Raw genomic sequence first — 20,621 nt, forward strand, 5'->3', positions numbered from 1 at the left:
ATTTTCTTTTGGGATTATCATAATCTGTTATAAGAAATAGTTATTTCCGTTAAAACGCAACATACACGCCTTTTCGTTTTACGTGCACATGTGTTAACACAATTATTAAACCATAAACACAAAATGTTAAAACCTAACACTGAACATAACTCATGTTAAACATTTCTTAATAAAATTGATAATTGATTCAAGTTAACATACATTGGAAAAATCTTCAACCTAAACTCGAGCTATAGAAAAAATTTGGGCTCATAACATCACTTGTTACAGGCTGTGAGCCCAAGTGAAAGGAAGTATTTGAAAACCTAAGTTCAATATGCAATAAAGCCCAAGCATAGAGCAAGAAATTTCAAAAAAACAAATTGGGAAAAAGCAATGTAATGTTGTATCGTGTGATATAAAAAATTGAGTCACGTTATAAGATACTAATGCTAATACACTTTTTTCTCACGTTAATACATTTTTCACTACCCCCTTTGTTCCTCAAGCTTGTGTTATTCTTCTTCTTCCCCAACGTTAGAGAGAGAGAGAACAAAATTATAGAGAATAATAACGATTACTATTTCTTTTTCTGATCCAAACTTTAAAACTGTTTTTTTCTTCTTCAACCAGTGGTTAGATCTGTTGAATTTTTCCTCAGAAAATCTGAGGAAATAAAGGTGAGTTTTCTAGAAAAATGAGATGAGTAATTTTTTTTTTTTTGGGTTTTGAATTTTGAACTGTTAAGTTTAACTTTTTTTTACTGTTGTGTTTTGCAGACCTAATGAAGCGATTACGGGATGATGTTTATGCTAATCCTCAATTCAAGCGCCCATTTGGTTCTTCTCGTGGAGAATCGTAAGCTCTTCTCTTTTCTTGTGTTTTTTGTTGTTGTATTATAGGTTTGAATCAGGTTATTTTCTTATTTAAAAATTCTCTATTATGATATTTTTAGATTCTGAACTTGCTGAATTTCTTCGCTAGTTTTAAGTGAATTAGAGACCTTTAGTTACTATGTGGTCTGTGATGGCTAAAATTTTGTGATCAGAAGTAGTTAGATTCCACCTTCCACCGTGCCTTAAGACTTATGTTAGGTTGTATCTTTGTTTCTACTACCACTCAGAGATTTTCCTGCGGATTTTTAAATAAAGATTTGATCTTTATGCATGCTGCTTTTGTTTTGATGGATTTAATTTGCTAAAAAGTATTTAACTACTAGTAATAGACTGTTTAATAAACAATTTAGTTAAGGTCACTGGGGCGGATCCGCAGTGTAAGTTATTCATTCACCCTAACCTAGTAGCTTTGACCTAGACTTATATATGCATTAAGAAATCACTATGTACAAATATTAAATTTCGAACCTGATTCTTAGCACTTGAGGTCGCTGTTCTAGAATTCCGAACCCATAAATTATCAAATCCTAAATCCACCTCGCGTTAAGGAGAGACATTTCACTTCCCAGTAATGGAACTATGAGTTGCTAAGGGACAGATAGGTTGGTACTTGGTAGAAAGGATCCTCCACGGGTTCAAATCATCAAGGGACAAAGTGGAAAAGGGCCACTGTTGGATCCTACACTGGTGGGTTTTGGGGGGGGGGGGTTGTTAGGGGTGAGTTTATCTTATCAATTTTTTTTCCTATGTTTTTTTTTAAAAATGTTTCTTTAGTCAATCTCTTGGGCAAAGGAAAACTAGAAACAAAATCACTGTTTATTTATTTGTTTTGTTGAGTTATGACAATCTTGAGAAAGGAATTTGAAACTATGACTTTTGGGCGAACTAACCAAGGTGCTAAGAATGGATGGGAATAGTACTTTTATCCTATTAAAAGCATATGGTGGGAAGAAAATGGTCAATTATATGGTTTAGAGCAATAAATTTCGTGGCTATTTTTAGTTTGATTCTATGTATAATTTTTTCTTTTTCTCCCAACGAAGATACGGCCAATCACAGGTTCCTGGAAGTGGCGCTGGCGGCGGAGGCAATAGTGTTGGCGGTACTGGAGGGGGTGTTGGTGCCAGTGCTAGCACCCAAAAGTTGACAACTAATGATGCATTGTCTTATTTGAAGGAAGTTAAGGACATGTTTCAAGACCAAAGGGAGAAGTATGACTTGTTCCTTGATGTTATGAAAGACTTTAAGGCTCAAAGGTTTGTTGCTTGCCTTTTTTTAAAAAAAAATAAAAAATTCCAAATCTGATGATTCATGGAGGAATTTTTGCATAATTATGTTGATTTCCCTGCACAGAATTGACACTTCCGGTGTCATAGCAAGAGTAAAAGATTTGTTTAAAGGGCATCCAAATTTGATCCTTGGGTTCAATACTTTCTTGCCCAAGGGCTATGAAATAACCCTCACTGAAGAAGAGGAGGCTCCTCCAAAGAAAACAGTTGAGTTTGAAGAAGCTATCAGCTTTGTGAACAAAATAAAGGTAATGATGTTGGTGCTTTTCAGTTCTAGTGACTAGTGATAATAATATGTCCTTTTTTCCTTTATGTCATTCACTAATAATATATATGTGTTCTGATTCCTGCAGAAACGTTTCCAAAATGATGATCACGTGTACAAGTCTTTCTTAGACATTTTGAACATGTATAGGAAGGAACACAAGGGCATTACTGAGGTGTACCAGGAGGTACAACACTGAGTAATTGATGCATAAATATGATAGACAACTTTCGTATTTTTAATGTGTTCAGTTCTCTCTAAATGTGTAGGTTGCAGCACTTTTTGAAGACCATCCTGATTTGCTGGATGAGTTCACGAGATTCTTGCCAGATTCTTCAGCTACTGCATCAGCAACACAGACTTCATTGGGCCGACCTTCTTTCCATCGTTATGATGAGAGGAGCTCTGCTACATTGCTTCGGCAACCACACACGGACAAGGTATTCTATTTGATTTATCTTGTTATCTTATTCTAGTTTTTTAATGCTATTTGTTCCACTACCATATTGATGAGTCTATTTGTTCTTCATTCTAGCAACGTTTCCGCCGGGATAGGATTATCAGTCCTCATGCAGAACGTGATCCTAGTGCTGAACGCCCTGAGATGGACGATGATAAATCAATGATAAAGTTGCATAAAGAGCAAAAGAGGCGTGCTGAAAAAGAGAACAGGGACCGCAGAAGTCGCGATCAGGATTATAGAGAACCTGATAATGAGAATAATGGAGATATAAGCATGCTCCGCATTGCTGATAAAAGAAAATCTGCTCGGAAGGTTGAAGAGTTCGGAGGCACTTACGATGATAAAGATGGCGTGAAAAGTGAGTGCATGGTTAGCATTCTGATTGTTAGTATATAAGGATGATAGTGGTTTTGTATATGATTTGTTTTGTTAGCAGATAAATTTCTTTTGTTAGCATTTTCTGCCATTATTCTTTAGGCTTATGACCCCTCAGTACAATCTGTTCTGCTGTATGGTGTTCATTTATCTTAGGTTTCTATACGAGTTTTGAAATTCTAATGTTTGTTAGTTCATCCTTAATCACAAAACTTCCATCTTATGCCGGAAGTTTGAATAGGCGATCCTTTAAAATATTTTCTTGTCATTTTTGCTGTTGCTTGGCCTTTGGTCGCAAGAAATTTATTGTTCCTTTATTCTGGTGGATGGTGTTCTTATCATGCGAGTTTCACTTTGTTGTTTCATTTTGGTGTTCTTAACATATGATCTTTGTACCCCGCATGTTGTCACGAGAGTTGATGATTGACCTTTATGATTTGCTTGATTGTGCCAGATATGTATAGCCAAGAGTTCACTTTCTGTGAAAGAGTAAAGGAGAGACTACGCAGTCCAACTGATTACCAGGCATTCCTAAAGTGCCTCCATATTTATAGTACAGAAATAATTAGCAGAAAGGAGTTACAAAGTTTGGTATGTCTGTTTGATCTTTTTACTCCTGTATGGCAGTGATTTTCTTTGTTATATTTAACATATAGAAGGCATTCAAAATTTTAATCTATCATATTATGGACATTGATTAGGCACTAGTCATGTTAGTGATACAAATTGGTTCTGATGGTTATTCACCAGGGATTTGACCTCTTTATCCCTCTCCATGTGGTAGAAAACTAGCTTAATCATGATTTCCACAGGATTGAATGACACTACAATGTTTGGAATCAATATCTAGATGGTTTGCTTGTTTATTTTTGTTTAAGCATCACGAATTTGAAAGAAATGCATATATCAGGTTGCTGATTTACTTGGAAAGCATCCTGATCTTATGGAGGGATTCTATGAATTCTTGGAGCGCTGTGAACGAATTGGTAATTCTGTTATTTTTGTAGTTTGTGTGATTGTAACTTTACATCTATGGGATTCGACTCTGAATGTTACCTACTCTGCAGATGGATATCTCGCAGGTGTTATGAGCAACAGTAAGTAGTGCCAATACCTGACACTCAACCATCTAAAAGAAAAACGAAAAAAAAAGAAAAAGAGAGAAGAAAAGCATTTCTTTTGTCTTCTTGGGATGCCTATTTTTTATCACTATAGTCTGATGAAGTGTTCTGTTAATAACAGAATCTTTGTGGAATGAAGGGCATACATCAAAGTCAGTGAAGGAGGAGGAGAAAGACAAAGAACAGAAGCGTGAAATTGATGGAGGTAAAGAAAAGGACCGGTACAAGGAGAAATACTGGGGAAAGTCCATTCAAGAGCTTGACCTTTCGAACTGTAAGCGCTGCACTCCCAGTTATCGACTTCTTCCTGAAGATGTAAGAAACTGCTCTATCTGTTTTCCTGGTAAAATCTTACATGGAGGAATCTCGATCGCTTCCGAACTATATTGACTTGAACTTGTTGAATCTGTTTTCGGCAGTATCCGATACCTACAGCGAGCCAAAGGTCAGAGCTCGGGGCTCAAGTGTTAAATGATCATTGGGTATCTGTGACCTCAGGAAGTGAGGACTACTCTTTTAAGCACATGCGCAGAAACCAGTATGAAGAAAGCCTGTTTCGATGTGAAGATGATAGGTAGTTTTTTTTTTTTTTTTTTTGCAAGTGTTAAGCGGTTACCCCTAGGCCCTAACCCATTGCCAACTAAAGAAATTGAGAAAAAAAGGAAAGGGAAAGAGAAAAACTTGGGAATGATAAAGCATTAGAAAATAAAATAAATCCTAAGAAAACAATCAGTTAAGAGAAGTGCAGGGAATCTGGCCTTTCTATCACTTCTATGAGACTCCTCTCTCCTTTGCAATTATTAGGTCAAATAAGAATTACCTAATGTATATGGTTCTTGAAATAGCTTATTGACTTATAAAACCTTCTGTATTATATCCTCTTAAGGCTTGCCTTTAGTGGTTATCTTCTGCATTTTATCAATGATGGTTTGTTGCATTCTGTTAACATCAGGTTTGAGCTAGACATGTTATTGGAGTCAGTGAGTTCAACTGCTAAGCGTGCAGAAGAGTTGTTGAATGCCCTTAATGATAATTCAGTTGGTGTGGATGGCCCAATCCGCATCGAAGACCACTTCACAGGTTTGACATTTGTGATATCATTAAGATGCTGCTGTCTTTATGCTCAGTTCATTAACATAAAGATGTATAGTTTGTAGTTTGCTGATGCATGAAGTTCTACTTTATGTAGCACTGAATTTAAGGTGCATTGAACGTCTCTATGGTGACCATGGCCTGGATGTGATGGACATTTTGCGGAAAAACCCACCTCTTGCTCTGCCTGTTGTATTTACCCGCTTGAAGCAGAAACAGGAGGAGTGGACGAAGTGTCGCTCAGACTTCAACAGAGTTTGGGCTGAAATTTATTCTAAGAACCATTACAAGTCGCTTGACCACCGAAGTTTCTATTTCAAGCAACAAGATTCAAAGAACCTTAGCACAAAATGTAAGTCCTCTGTTTGGTGTATGTGGTGGTCTTGGTTTTCGCTGTGGACTTCCCTTCACAGTTTTTTTTAAAATTCTCGTGGCCCCATTTTTCATGGTCGTATGGGGCTAACAATGCTATTTCATTTAGACTTATATTAGTGCACCATAATGTTTGTGTAAAAGGGCAGCCCGGTCCACTAAGCTCCCACTATGCGCAGGATCCGGGGAAGGGCCGGACCACAAGGGTCTATTCTTGCATTTCTGCAAGAGCTTGTTTCCACGGCTCGAACCCGTGACCTTCTGGTCACATGGCAACAACTTTACCAGTTACGCCGAGGCTCCCCTTCACCATAATGTTTTGTGTGCCTTCCGTTATTCATCTGTTCTGTTTATTCCATAAAGCTTCTTTCTATTCTTTTCTATTCTTACACATTCTGGACGAGCCATCAATTCCTTATTCTCTTTGCTATTACTATCTAGCTTTATTCATCGTAATTGGATATTCACTCTCTTAATATATGCTAGCCTTTCCAACTGCACTTTCGTGTATGTCCTTTTCATACAGATAGTACTAGCATTCTACTGTACTTGCTACACATTCCATTTATGTTCTTGCTGCCTTATTTCGGAAATATTGACTGCTTGTTCTAGTGAGCTTGCGACACTTTTCAGTATGCTTTTTGCCCTGTTCTCCTTTTTGCATATAGATGGTGCTAGTTATCCTAGTTTACATGCTATATGTATTTTTTTCTATTTATTATGTGCTACTGCTACACAGTTCTGAGTATTTGACTGTGAGATCAGTAGATAGTTGATGTAAAGCCTAGGAACTTCATGATTGTCTAGTGTATAGACATTGATATTTTCACTTAGATGTTTCATGTGGTTCTTTCTTATAATTTTGATGATTCTGATTGACAGCCTTAGTAGCGGAGATCAAAGAAATTAAGGAGAAAAAGCAGAAAGAAGATGACATGATTCTTGCTATTGCCGCTGGTAGTAGACGTCCAATAAGCCCTCATCTTGAATTTGAATTTGCTGATTCTGATGTTCACGAAGACATGTACAAACTTATCAAGTATTCTTGTGAAGAGGTTTGTTCCACAGAAGAGCAGTTAAATAAAGTTCTGAGGCTGTGGACCACCTTTCTTGAGCCAATCTTTGGTGTTCCTTATCGTCATCATGGCTCTGAGGCTACTGGCGACGATGTCTTGTCAAAGTATCATGGTTTGAAGAGCAATGGAACAAGCATTGGCGAAAGTGATAGAAGTCCAAGTGCAGATGTTACCACTACTAAGTCTAAGCAATCAAAAGATATCTGCAACGGAGATGCAAATTCTTCCCCTCAACGGCTAAATTCTTCCAGGGCAATCTTCACTAATACAGATGCTTGCCCCAAGGAAGATGGATTAGCAGTAGCTGGTGAACGCTTACTTAGTTCTGATGCAGTTTCTGCCCTCGGAGCAGATAATGCTTGTGCAAGATTGGAAAGTACTTCAGGTATACATGTATCCGGACTATGTGTGATTTATGGTGCATGATGGATGTTTCTCCACTGTCTTGGTCATGCTGAATTTGTTGGACTTAGGGGTCTGTTTGGTGCTTTATCCATGTATAAGTTATCCCATGTTGCTAGTGGTATACAGTAATACACCATTGGTGTATTAAATTATACCAGGATTAGTTATGCATGATTCAAAATACAAACATAGCATTGGATAAAGCTCTACCAAATTCTATAACCATGAGTATTCACCCAATCCCTCAAACCAAATGTGTCCTTACTGTTGGTGTCTTTTAGTTTTGACCAAGTTCCTTAATTTTCCAAACTGATGTTTGTTTATCCAGGCCGCGGCACACGACCTGGTAATGACGCTGCTGAGGATGGCCTAGGAGCGAAGTCTAATACTGATAATGTGCCAATTTCAGAGGTATGAAGCTCTAACTATGTTAAGTTTGGTTTGTGCTGATGATCATGATTGCTCATAGGTAAATGTGGTTTCTCTTTCTTGACACAGGGTGGCACTTCAAGATCACTACCCTTGGCAAATGGCGGATTTGCTGAAGGTTCTAGAATTGATGGGTTTAATGCTGATTCTGTTGATCCCTCTAAAAATGAGAAAGAAGAAGGTGAGTTGTCGCCTAATCAGGATTTTGAACAGGACAATTTTGTTGGCTTTCGAGATGGTGCCGCATGCAAAGGAAATATGCAATATCAATCTGGAGGTGCTGAAATGGTTGGTTGTCAGGATACTGCTGGTGAAAACGATGCAGATGCTGACGTTGAAGATAGTGAAAATGTTTCCGAGGCCGGAGATGTTTCAGGTAGTGAGTCTGCTGCTGATGAGTGCTCTCGGGAGGAGCATGAGGAAGAAGACGATGGAGAACATGACGAGCTTGATGGTAAAGTTGAGAGTGAAGGTGAGGCTGAGGGCACGAGTGAAGCAAACTTTGTTGCAGGTGATGCCACTGTGCTTCAAATGTCTGAACGTTTCTTGCTTACTTCAAAGCCTCTTGCTAAACATGTGGTTTCACCTCATTGTGGGGGTGCAAAGAACGACCTTCGAGTCTTTTATGGAAATGACGACTTTTATGTGCTTTTTAGGCTTCATCAGGTAAGGGGATTTTCTTTTAGATTGTGGTACCGCTAAGTGAAAACTCCCTTCAAACCCTGCCTCTTGTCTGAACCTAAAGATGTGTAAGTTGTATTCCTTATTTTCTCTTTTATTTTTCCAGAATTTGTATGAAAGGTTATTATCGGCAAAGCTGAATGCAGCATCATCTGAATCAAAGTGGAGAACTGGAGAGGATACTGGTTCTGATCCATATGCCAGGTGGATTGCAAGTATTATCTTTGGGGTTAGATCAGAAGTTCGGTCTGCTTGCTTATTTTTAACAACAGTTGATCTGTGTGTGCAGATTCATGAGTGCACTGTATAGTTTGCTAGATGGATCTGCAGATAATGCAAAGTTTGAGGATGATTGCCGATCAATCATTGGGAATCAGTCTTATGTGCTATTTACTTTGGACAAACTGATATATAAACTGGTCAAGCAGGTATTGTTGCTCTAGTTATTTGAACGTAATCTGGTAAGCTGCGACTTGGTGGTTCTTGAACATGCTTTTGGTTCTATTTATTTATTTATTTTTGCTTCAGCTTCAAACTGTTTCAAGTGATGAGCTAGACGGTAAGCTGCTTCAGTTATATGAATATGAAAGGTCACGGAAACCTGAGAAGTATGTCGATTCAGTTTATTACGAAAATGCTCATGTCCTCCTCCATGAGGAGAACATTTACCGGTTTGAAAGTGTAGGTCCCTCGCTACTTGTCTGAATTTGCCTTTGCACACTCCCCTCTTTTTTTCCTTTGGTTACCGTGTCCAAGTACATTAATATGGTGTGTTATTATGTGATGATTCTTGCAGACATCTTCCCCAACTCGTGTGTCTATCCAGTTCATGGATGATGGAAGTGAGAAGTCTGAAGTTGTTGCAGTTTATGTAGACCCCAATTTTGCTGGTTATCTATATAATGATTATCTATCTGTTGAACATGGGAAGAAAGAATCGTCAGCAGTTATGCTGAAGAGGTAATTTGATTCCTATCCAAAGATTAAGTTTGGGAATGCAGCATGTGTCAAAAGCTCAACCAAAAATATGGATACTCTTCTCGGTTTGAAGAGATCAGTGGGAGTGAGGAGGGCATGAGTTTGTATTAGTTCATGTCCTCCAACGTTATGTTTTTGTAGGTTATAGGTAGTCTACTCATAGTCCAATTTTATTATTCTACCCTTGTCTGTCCGGATTTGTTGCTCTAAAACAAATTGCATATATTTCATCAGCTTTTGTAAAAGTAAACATGGGACTTGGTTTTTTATTCTGGATCTTCAAATTATTGAAAAAAAAAACATAATTTCATTTGGGTTGGGCCCACCTCAAAAATTAGTATAAACTTTTGACTCCTTGTATATACAGTCACTGTAGGTTAATTAAAGCAGAAGATTTTGTTCCACTCTAGTATATGTCAGATATGGACAGATTATGTCGACAGAGGTGCAGATCATGATGCTTTTTTGGTGCTAACTGGAAAACCTTGCTTGACTGCCCTTTGGAAAGTGTTACTTGAGAAAGGAGGCTGGAGAACACACCTGCCTTTGCCTTGAGATTCAGTACCTTGCTCTCGATTTTCTCAATTAAGTAACTGTGTCAGTAGAATAAGCATTCAATCTTTGGACAGTATGGATAGAAAGAAATTATCGGTGTTTAGAGGATGATAATTTATCCTTGCCTTTTGTAAAGTTCAAATGCTTACACATGTTTTTTATGGTGTAACACAGATTTAGGTAATGATTTAGACAACTTGGTGGAATTTACAAGTTCTCTTCACTGTTAAAGAGGATAAGCTACCTTATCTTCAACTTTTTTGGTGCAATTTTATCAATGAAAATATTTTGCTTTACGTGTCAAGAAGTAGAATAAACATTCAATGTTTTCCGTGTCTGATCTGCTTCTTTTGTAATTTCCTTTTGTGAGATCTGTGAGCAGAAACAAGAGAAAACATACTGACCATGACGTATCTTCTGCCCTGTGCATGGTGAGGGAAAATATTATACTCGTAAATGGCTTGGAGTGTAAGATGGCTTCAAATTCATCAAAGGTACATGAATTTCTACTTTGACTGCAACTGCTAAAATTGCATATGTTTAATACAACTTTGTGAAATTGTTTATATACTTTTAACCTTATGTAGCATTAGTTGTACTGAGAAAGTTAGTGCCTGATTCTTGTTTATCCTATTATTGTTTTTATCTTTAGCTGAGAACTCATACATAATCAAACCAAAATAGAGAGCAGATAGCTCGATGAGTGCATCTGGCACTTGTAGTAACATCCCCTATGAATTATTGCATTGATAAGATAAAGCCTTGCAGATTTCTTACGTACTGGACACAGAGGACTTCTTTTACCGTCTTGGAAGGAAAAGAAAAAAGATTTCGGCTGGCAGATTATTGTGGCATGGCCAGGCGAGAGTAGCACGCTTCCACCGTGTTTTGACATCCTCGTTATGACGATGCATGGCCTTCTTGTTAAACATGTGTCAATCAAGGTATGCATCAGTTATCTAGCCAAATGTGTATATATCTAGGTCTATATTTACTCTAAATTCACATCAGTATTTGTTGCTACTCAAAGAAGTCTCACTCTTACTCCCTACTGATGTCTGCACACTTCAGATTTTCTTGATTTCTTCAGTACAACTACTTACTTGACCCAACTGGTTGAGCACTTGGTGGCGGAATTCTCTCGAATTGACTTCACCCTCAGAACAATGATCAAGGAGTGGAGTTATTCGTCAAACTGTATTATACTTGTGATGGAATTAGAGTCGTTTTCTTGTAAATATGGGTTTTCCTGATGATGTTAAATTGTAGAGCTGTATTTATTGAATTGTATTTCTTTCTTGGGATCACAAGGAGCCTAGATTGCATTTCCTCAGCAGCATCTGTAGCGGCCCCTGTGGAGTGAGCTAGGTGAAAGTGGTATAGTGGAGAAGCTTATATGGGAAGTTGCAGTGAGTTTTAGGCCCTAACTTTGTACAGCGCACACATTCCAATTCCTGAATTATGCTGAAACATAAGTGAGATTTATTCCTTTCTTGGCAAGGTGTTACTTCCATCTTTCATATATGTATTGGTTTAGTTATATTGAAGAACTAGTGTTTTATCTTTAATCAAAGGTCTCGGGTTCGAGTCCATGGGATATTCTTAGTAGGGAGCGGTTTTACCCTAAGTGGGTTTACTCGCTATTTATCTGGATTCATCGGTCTAACGAGCTTTGGACACGTGATGCCTAAAGTGAAAAGAGTACGCGTGTTTGATTTCGTGGTGAGAGTCTACCTCACAGGCTGATTTTCCTTCACTCCCCATTTTGCAGTTAAGTCCAACAATATGAAGGTCCCTGTGCTCCAAAAGCTGGATAGTCGTATTGAAGTAATATATTACTAGAGTCTTGCAATGGGTAGGCTTCTAATCTTGGTTTTGGATAAAGAAACTCAATCTTGGAAGTTGGTGTTCGATTTTATTTGATGCCATAGTAAGGCAATTGGAAATTGGTTAACTTGTAGACTAAATGGACGACACCACCATATAATTGATGATTAACAACATTTGTCCTTGCATTCATTTGATTTTCTGAGCTTGTCTTGCAAAAAGCTATTTTTGAAATTATAGTTGTCGGGTGTCTTCCGAAAAACTTTTCCATAATGTATGCTACTGTAAAAACACTTCCAGTTTTTCCTAAAAAACTTTTTCATAATGTATGCTATAGTATGGCTTTACTTTTTTATGTTTTTTTTTTTTTGGGGGGGGGGGGGGGGCGGTGTTAAACTGGGCTCTTGAACAGTGGAAAGAAAAGATAGAATTTTTTAGCAAAATGTTTATGAATTGAATTGGATATTGCTCTTGCAAGTTGCAAGCCACCCAGGTGGAATTCTTGATAGTCGGTCCACTATCTCTGTGTATTTACTAATTTTATATTCCATTATTTATGGCATTTTGATATTTAAATTAAAGTTAGATGACTGAGGAAGAATTTTTTTAAAAGATAAAGTAATAGACTAATAGTAAAGAATTATTAGCTTTAATGAAATTGTTCGAAGTTTGGGTGAAAAAAATGGACATTTGGTATTAAATTTAAGAGGTAAAATGGTTCTCACCGTGGCATAACACACAAGAAATTAGCCTTTGATTGATTCTTATCGTGACAAAACCATTTACTTATATCGGTATATACTAATACAAAATAAAGAAGTCCTTTCTGAAATTCTTTTAATAAAAAATAAAAAAATCACGAGTTACGAGGCTGACAGAGCCACTTGGAATACAGTTCAATACAATATGGGCCTTGGCGTAAATTGAACTAAACAAAACCAAATTGCAGCCAATGAGAACATTCGAGAGAAAATCCAATATAAATGTGGGCATTAACATTTTCATCGTCGCCAGCTCCGTCCATTGTTTTAAAGTAGCCTTCATTTTCCGATTCAGCTCCGCTTTCCCATGGCTGCCTCCTCCACCATTAACCGATGGCTGAGGCCCGAGGTCTGTGTCATTTCCCCTACATTTCCTCTCTCTCTCTCTCTCCTTAGAACTTAAAAGGGGGATCTAGCATAGTGGCAGCGGCAGCATGTGTAGTATTACAATGCATTTACTATATAAGGGGGGTATGGGTTTTGGGTTTTATAGTCTGGTCGTTATATCTGATCTAACTGAGTACTGATGATGCTATATTATTATTTTGTGGTGTTATATATATAGGTGTATCCACTATTTGCAGCGGTGGGAGTAGCTGTTGGAATTTGTGGGTTTCAATTGGTTCGCAACATCTGCATCAACCCTGAAGTCAGGTACCTCACCCCCTCCCTTTATGCCGCTGTGTGTGTATGTGTGTGTGTTACTATGAATTGCCTGGTTCTTAAAATAATTTTTGAAAGTTTTGTCTTGTACATTTTTATGACATATTTGGACTTTCTAGGAAGCTAGCTAGCTTCTTAAATGAAAAGGCATGCACGAAGCTTGATCCAGCATATATAAGTATAAATATGTACTCCCATAGTAAGCCAGATAATAATATTTAAATATGTATATGTATTAATAGGTGCCCCACATTTGATGCGTCTCTATCAGAACAATGCATCTCCTTAATTTATTACCAGTAGTATGGCTCCAGAATTTGGTTCAATTAGTTGAAAATGAACCTTTTTGGTTCATATTTTAATGAATGGAGTAATTGAATGCTACGCTTTTATACATAATTTCTTCTATTGACACTGTTTCAGATGCATAAATTATACCATTTGTGAAAATTTTAATGTATTGGAATTATGAAAGGAAGAATGAAACTGTAAGGAGGAGGAATAGATTGCAGAAGTATGAGGAAATTTTCTTCTAGAAATAGAGAAATCTTGCGGGGCAGGGTGGTAGTAAAGAAATCTGGGGCTGGGGTGTGTCGCTGTATTAAGAGCATTTTACAGAGGCATTGGGCTGTTTCAGGGTAGGTAGTTTATCCCTGCCCCTTTGCCATCCATAGTTAGGAGATATTTTTTTGTGACATTATGCTTTCTTGCTGTTAAATAATTTATCGACTCACAAAATCAGTTATTTGCATGACTGAAAAGGACGAGGACTTCAGAATCTGTGGTCTTTGAAAGGCATTTTTAATACAGAAGAAATGCTCTCAGCATAAGTTACTTCTACATCTTGGTTTTTGTTGCCTCATCACTGAAGTTTCATGGCTACATACAATTTCAACTGCAAGTTTTGTGCAGTGTCTAGAATGAACTTTTGGGGCTTGTAATAGACCGGTTGGAGTTAGCTCCATTGTTTGAGACCTTTCCATGTTAGATGTTACCTTTTGAACTGAAATAGAAATTGAAGAAGGAAAACTGTGTAAAATCGGACTTTCAACTTCTGTAAGCTGCAGCTTATTGGTACTTTTAATGGACTCTACCTTCGGTTCTGATTGTATGTTGAGATTTTTGCTTATATGGTTGTTCATTGTTGTATTGGATGTTTTCTTTTTAAGCCAACATGAAAAGGGAGAATGAAACTGACAATAGGACATTCAACTTCTCTAAGCTGCAGCTTATTGTTGCTTTTAATGGATGTTACTCGTTTTTTTCCTAAATTTTTCTGAAGTCATAAAGAAATGAGAAAGTGGAGTATTAGAAAGTAGAGAATTGCAATATATCTTATAGTTTCACTGGTGTCTTTGTGTTTATGCAAAACATAGGGTGACCAAGGAGAACAGGGCAGCAGGAGTGCTGGATAACTTTACAGAAGGGGAGAAATATGCAGAGCATGCTCTTAGGAAGTTTGTTCGTAACAGGGCTCCAGAGATCATGCCATCTATCAATGGCTTCTTCAGCGATCCAAAGTGATGGCTAAATTTAAACCTGAAATTGATTGAGACTGTTAATGTTTGTTTTTGACATTTGAATGAGATCGACTGGAATGGCAGTTTTATGCACTAGCTTGAATTCAAAATGGATTCAGATATAAAAGAAAATCTCAAAATAAATGTCGTTAACAATCACAATTGCCTGTCTCTGATGACCACACCTTTGCATTTTCATTTTTATCTGCTGCATTTTGTTTTTCAAAATTTTATTCAGTATTCTATTAATGAATCACCATTTACGTTGATCGGAGTGCAAGTAACTACTTTGTTTGCCTAGGTTTTACTGATGGCTCTGTACTGCCTTTAGACATTTCACTATTTGGTCACCCAGTTGTGCCACTTCTGGAGTAGTTGCTAGTCTTGGAATGACCTTTATTTCTTAATGCATGTGTCCACCTATCCTAACTCTTAGATAAGCCCTAAAAGAGACACCCCATTTGCATGGAGAAATTTCAGGTGCTGCTTATTAATTACTCATATCATATTATAACGAGATTGTAAAATTCACTACCTTGATGCTTCCTGAATGATCACAGCTAAAGTTTTTGTTCTGATGTTATACTCCCTTCGCATGGAGGTGACAAGCTAAAGATATAATGATGAACCTAGGGTTTCGAATAAATTATTTATATGCATTAAGTGAATTTTTAAATACAAATATAAAATTTGGACTAAAGCTATTGGATTATGTTAAACTCTCTCCGGCATCATAAATTCAACGGAAAAGCAAAACTTCAAGGAGCAAGAGGTGGCCATCACATGAAATCAACATGCTCGATTAGCTAATTGTAACTAGTAATTCGACAAGATAGTGTCATAAAAATAAAATTACTCGACAAGATAGGGTCAAAATGCAATATAATGAACGGCCATACAGCTCAGGTCCCAAAAAGGGAAAAAGAATAAGGTCTATGAATTACTAATTTTTGCAACTTCCTAGCTCTAGTACACTGATCATATATATCAATTACAACGAAAAGGATCAAGGTAGAGAATAATGAGTCCTGAAACATAAAAAATTAACCATCACTCGACCCAGGGAGAAAGATTTGGAATAAAACAGAACTTTAATTCTATTGGTCAACAGTGGAGACCTCTTGCCACTCCCCATCAATTGCTTCTTTCCACAATGTGACATTGTTATCACCAGCAGCCACTGCCAACAAGTTTCCAGTTAGAGACCATGAAACCCTCCAAACAGGATTTTGAAAGTCTTTAAGAACCTTCCCGTCCCACTGATTTCCCTCTTTTGCCATGGTCCATATGACAACTGTACCATCTTCTGAAGCACTAGCCATTGTTGACTTTGGAAGCCCCAAGTTCGGCGCCCAGGCTACATCCCTCACCCAATTACTATGCATCTGAAGTGCTGGGAAGCAATCCATCTTCCATATGCCATTATATAACTTCCAAACCTTCACAGTGTTATCACAGCCGCCAGATGCTAGCTTCTGAACAGGTTCAAGCACACCTGAGCCTACTATAGCACCAGGAGACATTGATGGCGCCCATGAAACAGATGTTACCCCGACCGGATGAGCTTGGTCTATTTTTTTGGTGTCCCAACCACCATCTGACCTAGCATTGTGAACTGATATATTACCATCAGAAGAAGCACAGGCTAAACAAAGCCCAAGTTCATGAGGGGCCCACGAAATAGAGTTAACGGATGATTTGTGGTCACTAAAAACATGAGCTTGTGTCCACTCATTTTGATTTCCTTCCTTCCAGATTATGACTTTACCGTCATAGGAGCAGGAAGCAAGGATCGACCCAAATTTGGGATGCGCCCAAGCAACCTGCCAAACAGGACCACTATGACCACTCAGAGAGGCAAGGTGCTGTGAAGCAGAGTTGTCGCCTACACCAACGATTTTTATGGTATTGTCAGATGATGCTGTTGCCATTCGCTTTCGGTAATAGTCCATAGAAACATCATGAACAGTGTCATTATGACCGGTTTCAATCTTCTGTGCAGGCATCTTCTCTTGTTTCTATGCAATATTTCTGTGCAACTACATTTATCAGTTCGATCCGATTTTAGTAAACATCTCTGTTTGAAAGATAACTACTTTAAATACACTCCTTTCCACACACACCCTATATGGCTAGAGAAAGAACGATTGTAAACTATAAATGATCGACCAAAATAGAAAACCAAGGCTAAATACTCAACTTAAAACAATACATCACAATTAGCCCAAGCAATACAGGCAAGATAGAACTATCAGGGAAATCTGAATTTGAGAATACATCATTAGAGCTTTCACATGATATTAATTTAAGCTCATGGTCCTTCAATAATAGCACTTTAATTCAAGACAGCAGACCAGAGGAAATAATAACAGGGTAAACCTTCCTTCACAACAGCAAGTAGCAAGAAAGACAATGCTTCATTAATGGACATGGCATACACAGACTAGACTAGAGTAGGACAAAAGCAAATGATAGCTAGTATTATTTTGGCCCAGGGGAGAGCCGGCGAGGGAGTTTGGAGGGAGGGGGAATGATCTAAATCAAAGAATATAATGGGAGTACAAGTCAAATTAACCAAAGAATCAACCAACTTGTTGAAACCCCTTAGATAATCATAAGAAGAAGTTGGTGAGTAGCAACATTAAAAGTTAAGCACATTAAATTTGATGGCATCAGAGGATAATAGTAAAACATTTGAGAAGTTCGAAGTAGCATATTGGTGTAATAATTAAAGTTCCACTGGTCCTGATCCAAATTCCCTCCTTCAAAGTTCAAACAATATATTACACTTACTATCCTTGTGGAAAAGAAGAAAACCTATATCACCGAAGTTCATATTTTCTTGAATAAACATCAGAGTTAGCTTCTACATTTCTGATACTATTCTAAGAATTTATCAATCAATATTACAAAAGCTACTACCCCGAGACCAAAAGACTAGAATCATAAATCCTGACTTGAGCTAATCTGATGACACTCTGTATGACTCATTGAAAACTTTACATTGTGAAATATCCGTTAACTTTATCAGGTTACACAAGGTCCTCTTTCCAAGCTGAACACTATCCAAATAAGCATAATCGTGGAACGTTTAGCTACAGATTTAACTCTCAATCTAGGTTTTATGTAAGCAAAAAAAAAAAAAAAAAAGAAACAGAAAGGTGCACATACAAATAACACATTACTGGCATAAAATTATAAATTAGGCCGATCAGCAGAGTCACAGTTAGCTGATTTGAACCTCGAGTAACGTTTGAGGTAGAATAGAAAATTCCAATATATAAACATATATAGGTTGAACCTCCAGAAAAAATCAATGCACTAATGGACATGAAAGAAGGGTGAAAATTGTTGACAGAGTGATATTTGAAGAACACATTTGCATTAGTTAAGAGCATTATAAATTTCAAGATTTTTTTTTCCCTCCCAAATTAGGAGGATCTATATAGTGTATCCACACTTCCCCTCCATGGTGACTCGAACCCATGACCTAACGATCGTAGTAACGATCGTAGGTGGAGGTGTTTTTACCAACTGAGCATGTCTATAAATTTCAAGCTTCTTTTCCCTAATTAGATACCAAAGTCCTGAGGAAAGAACAATCAAGCTATGTTTATGTCCTTAATTCAATTAACACAAACATACAATTAAATAGCTCCAAATGTAATCCAATTCCAATGGGGAAATAGAAATACCAATTGCTCAACAGCCGAAACCAAAAATAGGACCACGCAGAGGAACAAACTGTAGGGCTCAAACATAAGCTATTTTCCCTCTATATTCCGCTAGGTTATAAAAATGATGGATCTATGGGTAAAAGTGAAGAGCAATGTAGAGCTATAGTCACAAGTATGGATTATATATAAATCTGTCACAGATTAAGGGTTTACCTGTGAAAGAAGGGCAAATCTGGAGAGAAACAACTGATGACTGCTTTTCTAATGCTAAAATGCTTATTTAGTTGATTGTTGAGGAATCCGCTGCACCATTACGCTAATATTGGTGAATTTTCGATCGGAACTCCTCTAGGTTGCTCTGTTTCGTTTAATAATACATAAAATCAATTATTACTTATCTTTTAAATTGGCACCGTGTGACAACATATAACATGTATTGACAAATTTTTAGCCTGAGATTACGTTTGGCAAAGACAACCCAAAAAAATTGACATTGTATAACCAAATTTTAGAAAACCTACTTCCCTATTTATTCTCTCCCATGACTCAACTACATCTGGTTTCTGCACCAGAAAAAGAGCACGAAATGCTAACCTCCTTCGCCGACTGCAATTTCAAACTCCGCCTCATCACTTTTTTTTGCTATGAACTTGAGATTCATTTTTTAGAAGACAAGTTAGATTGCAAACAAACAAAATGCAGATTTTTTTTTTGTTATTAAAAAATGCAGATATATACTTACACGTATATGCACATGTATAATGCATTTGGGTCAATACTCTTTGATGGGTGGATACATACTCATTTTTTTCTTTTGTTTTTTGATTAAGAAAATAGTCCTAATTCTCATCTTGTATATTAATGTATTTCTACCATCTATATTTGTGTATATTCATAAGAAATTATGTGTTATACATTGAGATATACATGGAGAAAAATAAATTTTTGATAGACAAAAAATGATTTGATAGACATTTTGATATACACATAAAATAAAAATAAAATTGCAATATACATTTTGGTATACACATTATTTGATGTGTTATATATTGTGATATACAAACAGTATAGTTATTTTTTGTTATACACTTGGATATGCATTGCCATGAGTCAACAATAAATTTTAAACAATTTTATTTATAATTGCATACTTTAGATATACAATAAAAATTTAATATACACAAAAAAGTAAAATAAAATCATGATATACATCTTGATATACATATTACTGTTGTGATATATATTTATTGGCTATTTGGTGTCAATATTTATAACTAGGACTTTTTTAGTGCTAATTATGTGGGTAAGTTGTTATAACACACCAAAATCTTAAAAAGAGGCTACCTAAGTGTTTGTTTTTGTAAACCGGACTATAAATTATGACTATCTTTTTATTAGAGCGGTCAAAATAGGCCAGTCCAACCCAAGCCTCGTGGACTTTTAAATTTGGTGGGCTAAGACGGGCTGGCTGTCATATGAATGAGCCTTAAAATGGCTGGCCCAACACAACCCTAAAAGGACCGCGGGCGGACCGGCCCTGTAATTTTTTTTAGAAAAAAAAAAATTCTTTAAGTCCTCAAATATTTTTTCATGACATTGTCGATTAATCATATAAACAACTTGTGTTTGCTTAGAGCATACAAAAAGCTTGATATTTGACGAGGAATCTCGTAATTGAAATGCATGTTCTCTACATCTCTAGCTCTTCTTTTTTAAAGTTTCATGAATATTTTCTTAATACTTTTCTTTCATTTCCCTCAGATTTAGAGATTGTTTCAATAAATTTATACGCTGAGGTTTTTTATTTTAAGATTAACATCATTTGTTGATTTAATCATTATAGTCTATAAAAATTTTAAAAAATTCCTGAAACTTGCTAGTGGTCAATTTTTTTTGTACGTGTATAAAAATTAATTTTTTTCGATACTAAAGAGTAGTTTAAATATTAATAATATATTAAAGTAATCCAAACTGATCATTATCCACTTAATATTATTATTGGCCACCTAAAACTTTTTGAGTTCGTTATTAATTAAGCAAAGCAAAACCTAATTTTGTCATATTACATGCATGCCAAAAATCTAAATTCTAGTTGATATGGAAGGGTAAATGAGCAATCTAGGGTTGGGGAATGAGGATTATAGTTAATATAGTTTTTTTAGTTTTTACTTTTTAAAAATATTAAATATTTAATAGT

At 36.7% G+C, this 20,621-nt stretch overlaps 3 protein-coding genes across 15 annotated transcripts; 2 read left to right on the forward strand and 1 right to left on the reverse strand.

The window, feature by feature from the left end:
- Window positions 1-420: 420 nt before the first annotated feature.
- LOC107805514 (paired amphipathic helix protein Sin3-like 2) lies at window positions 421-11,476 on the forward strand. Of its 5 annotated transcripts, none has more exons than XR_012707656.1 (24): window positions 421-659; window positions 759-837; window positions 1,919-2,131; window positions 2,229-2,412; window positions 2,518-2,616; window positions 2,699-2,869; window positions 2,965-3,250; window positions 3,722-3,858; window positions 4,178-4,253; window positions 4,335-4,364; window positions 4,510-4,703; window positions 4,808-4,962; window positions 5,341-5,468; window positions 5,578-5,832; window positions 6,735-7,313; window positions 7,662-7,744; window positions 7,832-8,428; window positions 8,550-8,647; window positions 8,733-8,871; window positions 8,972-9,124; window positions 9,240-9,403; window positions 9,789-10,470; window positions 10,745-10,920; window positions 11,048-11,476. XR_012707656.1 is itself a non-coding variant. In XM_075249640.1 (24 exons), the coding sequence occupies exons 2-23, from the start codon at window positions 764-766 to the stop codon at window positions 10,880-10,882; spliced, it is 4,077 nt and encodes a 1,358-aa protein (XP_075105741.1). In that variant the 5' UTR covers window positions 421-659; window positions 759-763; the 3' UTR covers window positions 10,883-10,920; window positions 11,048-11,476. The 5 variants fall into 5 exon arrangements, 4 of the variants coding, with proteins under 4 accessions (XP_075105741.1, XP_075105742.1, XP_075105743.1 ...); XM_075249640.1 differs by having other exon boundaries at window positions 10,347-10,470; XM_075249641.1 differs by having other exon boundaries at window positions 10,359-10,470.
- A 1,280-nt stretch (window positions 11,477-12,756) lies between these two features.
- On the forward strand, window positions 12,757-14,909 carry LOC107805516 (uncharacterized). The gene is made up of 3 exons (XM_016629577.2): window positions 12,757-12,913; window positions 13,130-13,218; window positions 14,604-14,909. The coding sequence occupies exons 1-3, from the start codon at window positions 12,872-12,874 to the stop codon at window positions 14,749-14,751; spliced, it is 279 nt and encodes a 92-aa protein (XP_016485063.1). The 5' UTR covers window positions 12,757-12,871; the 3' UTR covers window positions 14,752-14,909.
- A 690-nt stretch (window positions 14,910-15,599) lies between these two features.
- Window positions 15,600-19,170, reverse strand: LOC107805515 (protein transport protein SEC13 homolog B-like). 9 transcript variants are annotated; one of them, XM_016629572.2, is made up of 3 exons: window positions 19,019-19,170; window positions 18,638-18,782; window positions 15,600-16,778 (listed from the first exon to the last, which is right to left on the reverse strand). In XM_016629572.2, exon 3 carries the CDS (start codon window positions 16,751-16,753, stop codon window positions 15,845-15,847), a length of 909 nt encoding a protein of 302 aa, XP_016485058.1. In that variant the 5' UTR covers window positions 16,754-16,778; window positions 18,638-18,782; window positions 19,019-19,170; the 3' UTR covers window positions 15,600-15,844. The 9 variants fall into 9 exon arrangements, with proteins under 9 accessions (XP_016485058.1, XP_016485056.1, XP_075105747.1 ...); XM_016629570.2 differs by having other exon boundaries at window positions 15,600-16,786; XM_075249646.1 differs by having other exon boundaries at window positions 18,638-18,727; window positions 19,019-19,141.
- Window positions 19,171-20,621: the final 1,451 nt, after the last annotated feature.

This window comes from Nicotiana tabacum, chromosome 3, assembly GCF_000715075.1.
Source record: "Nicotiana tabacum cultivar K326 chromosome 3, ASM71507v2, whole genome shotgun sequence".
NCBI classification, from domain to species: Eukaryota; Viridiplantae; Streptophyta; class Magnoliopsida; order Solanales; family Solanaceae; genus Nicotiana; species Nicotiana tabacum.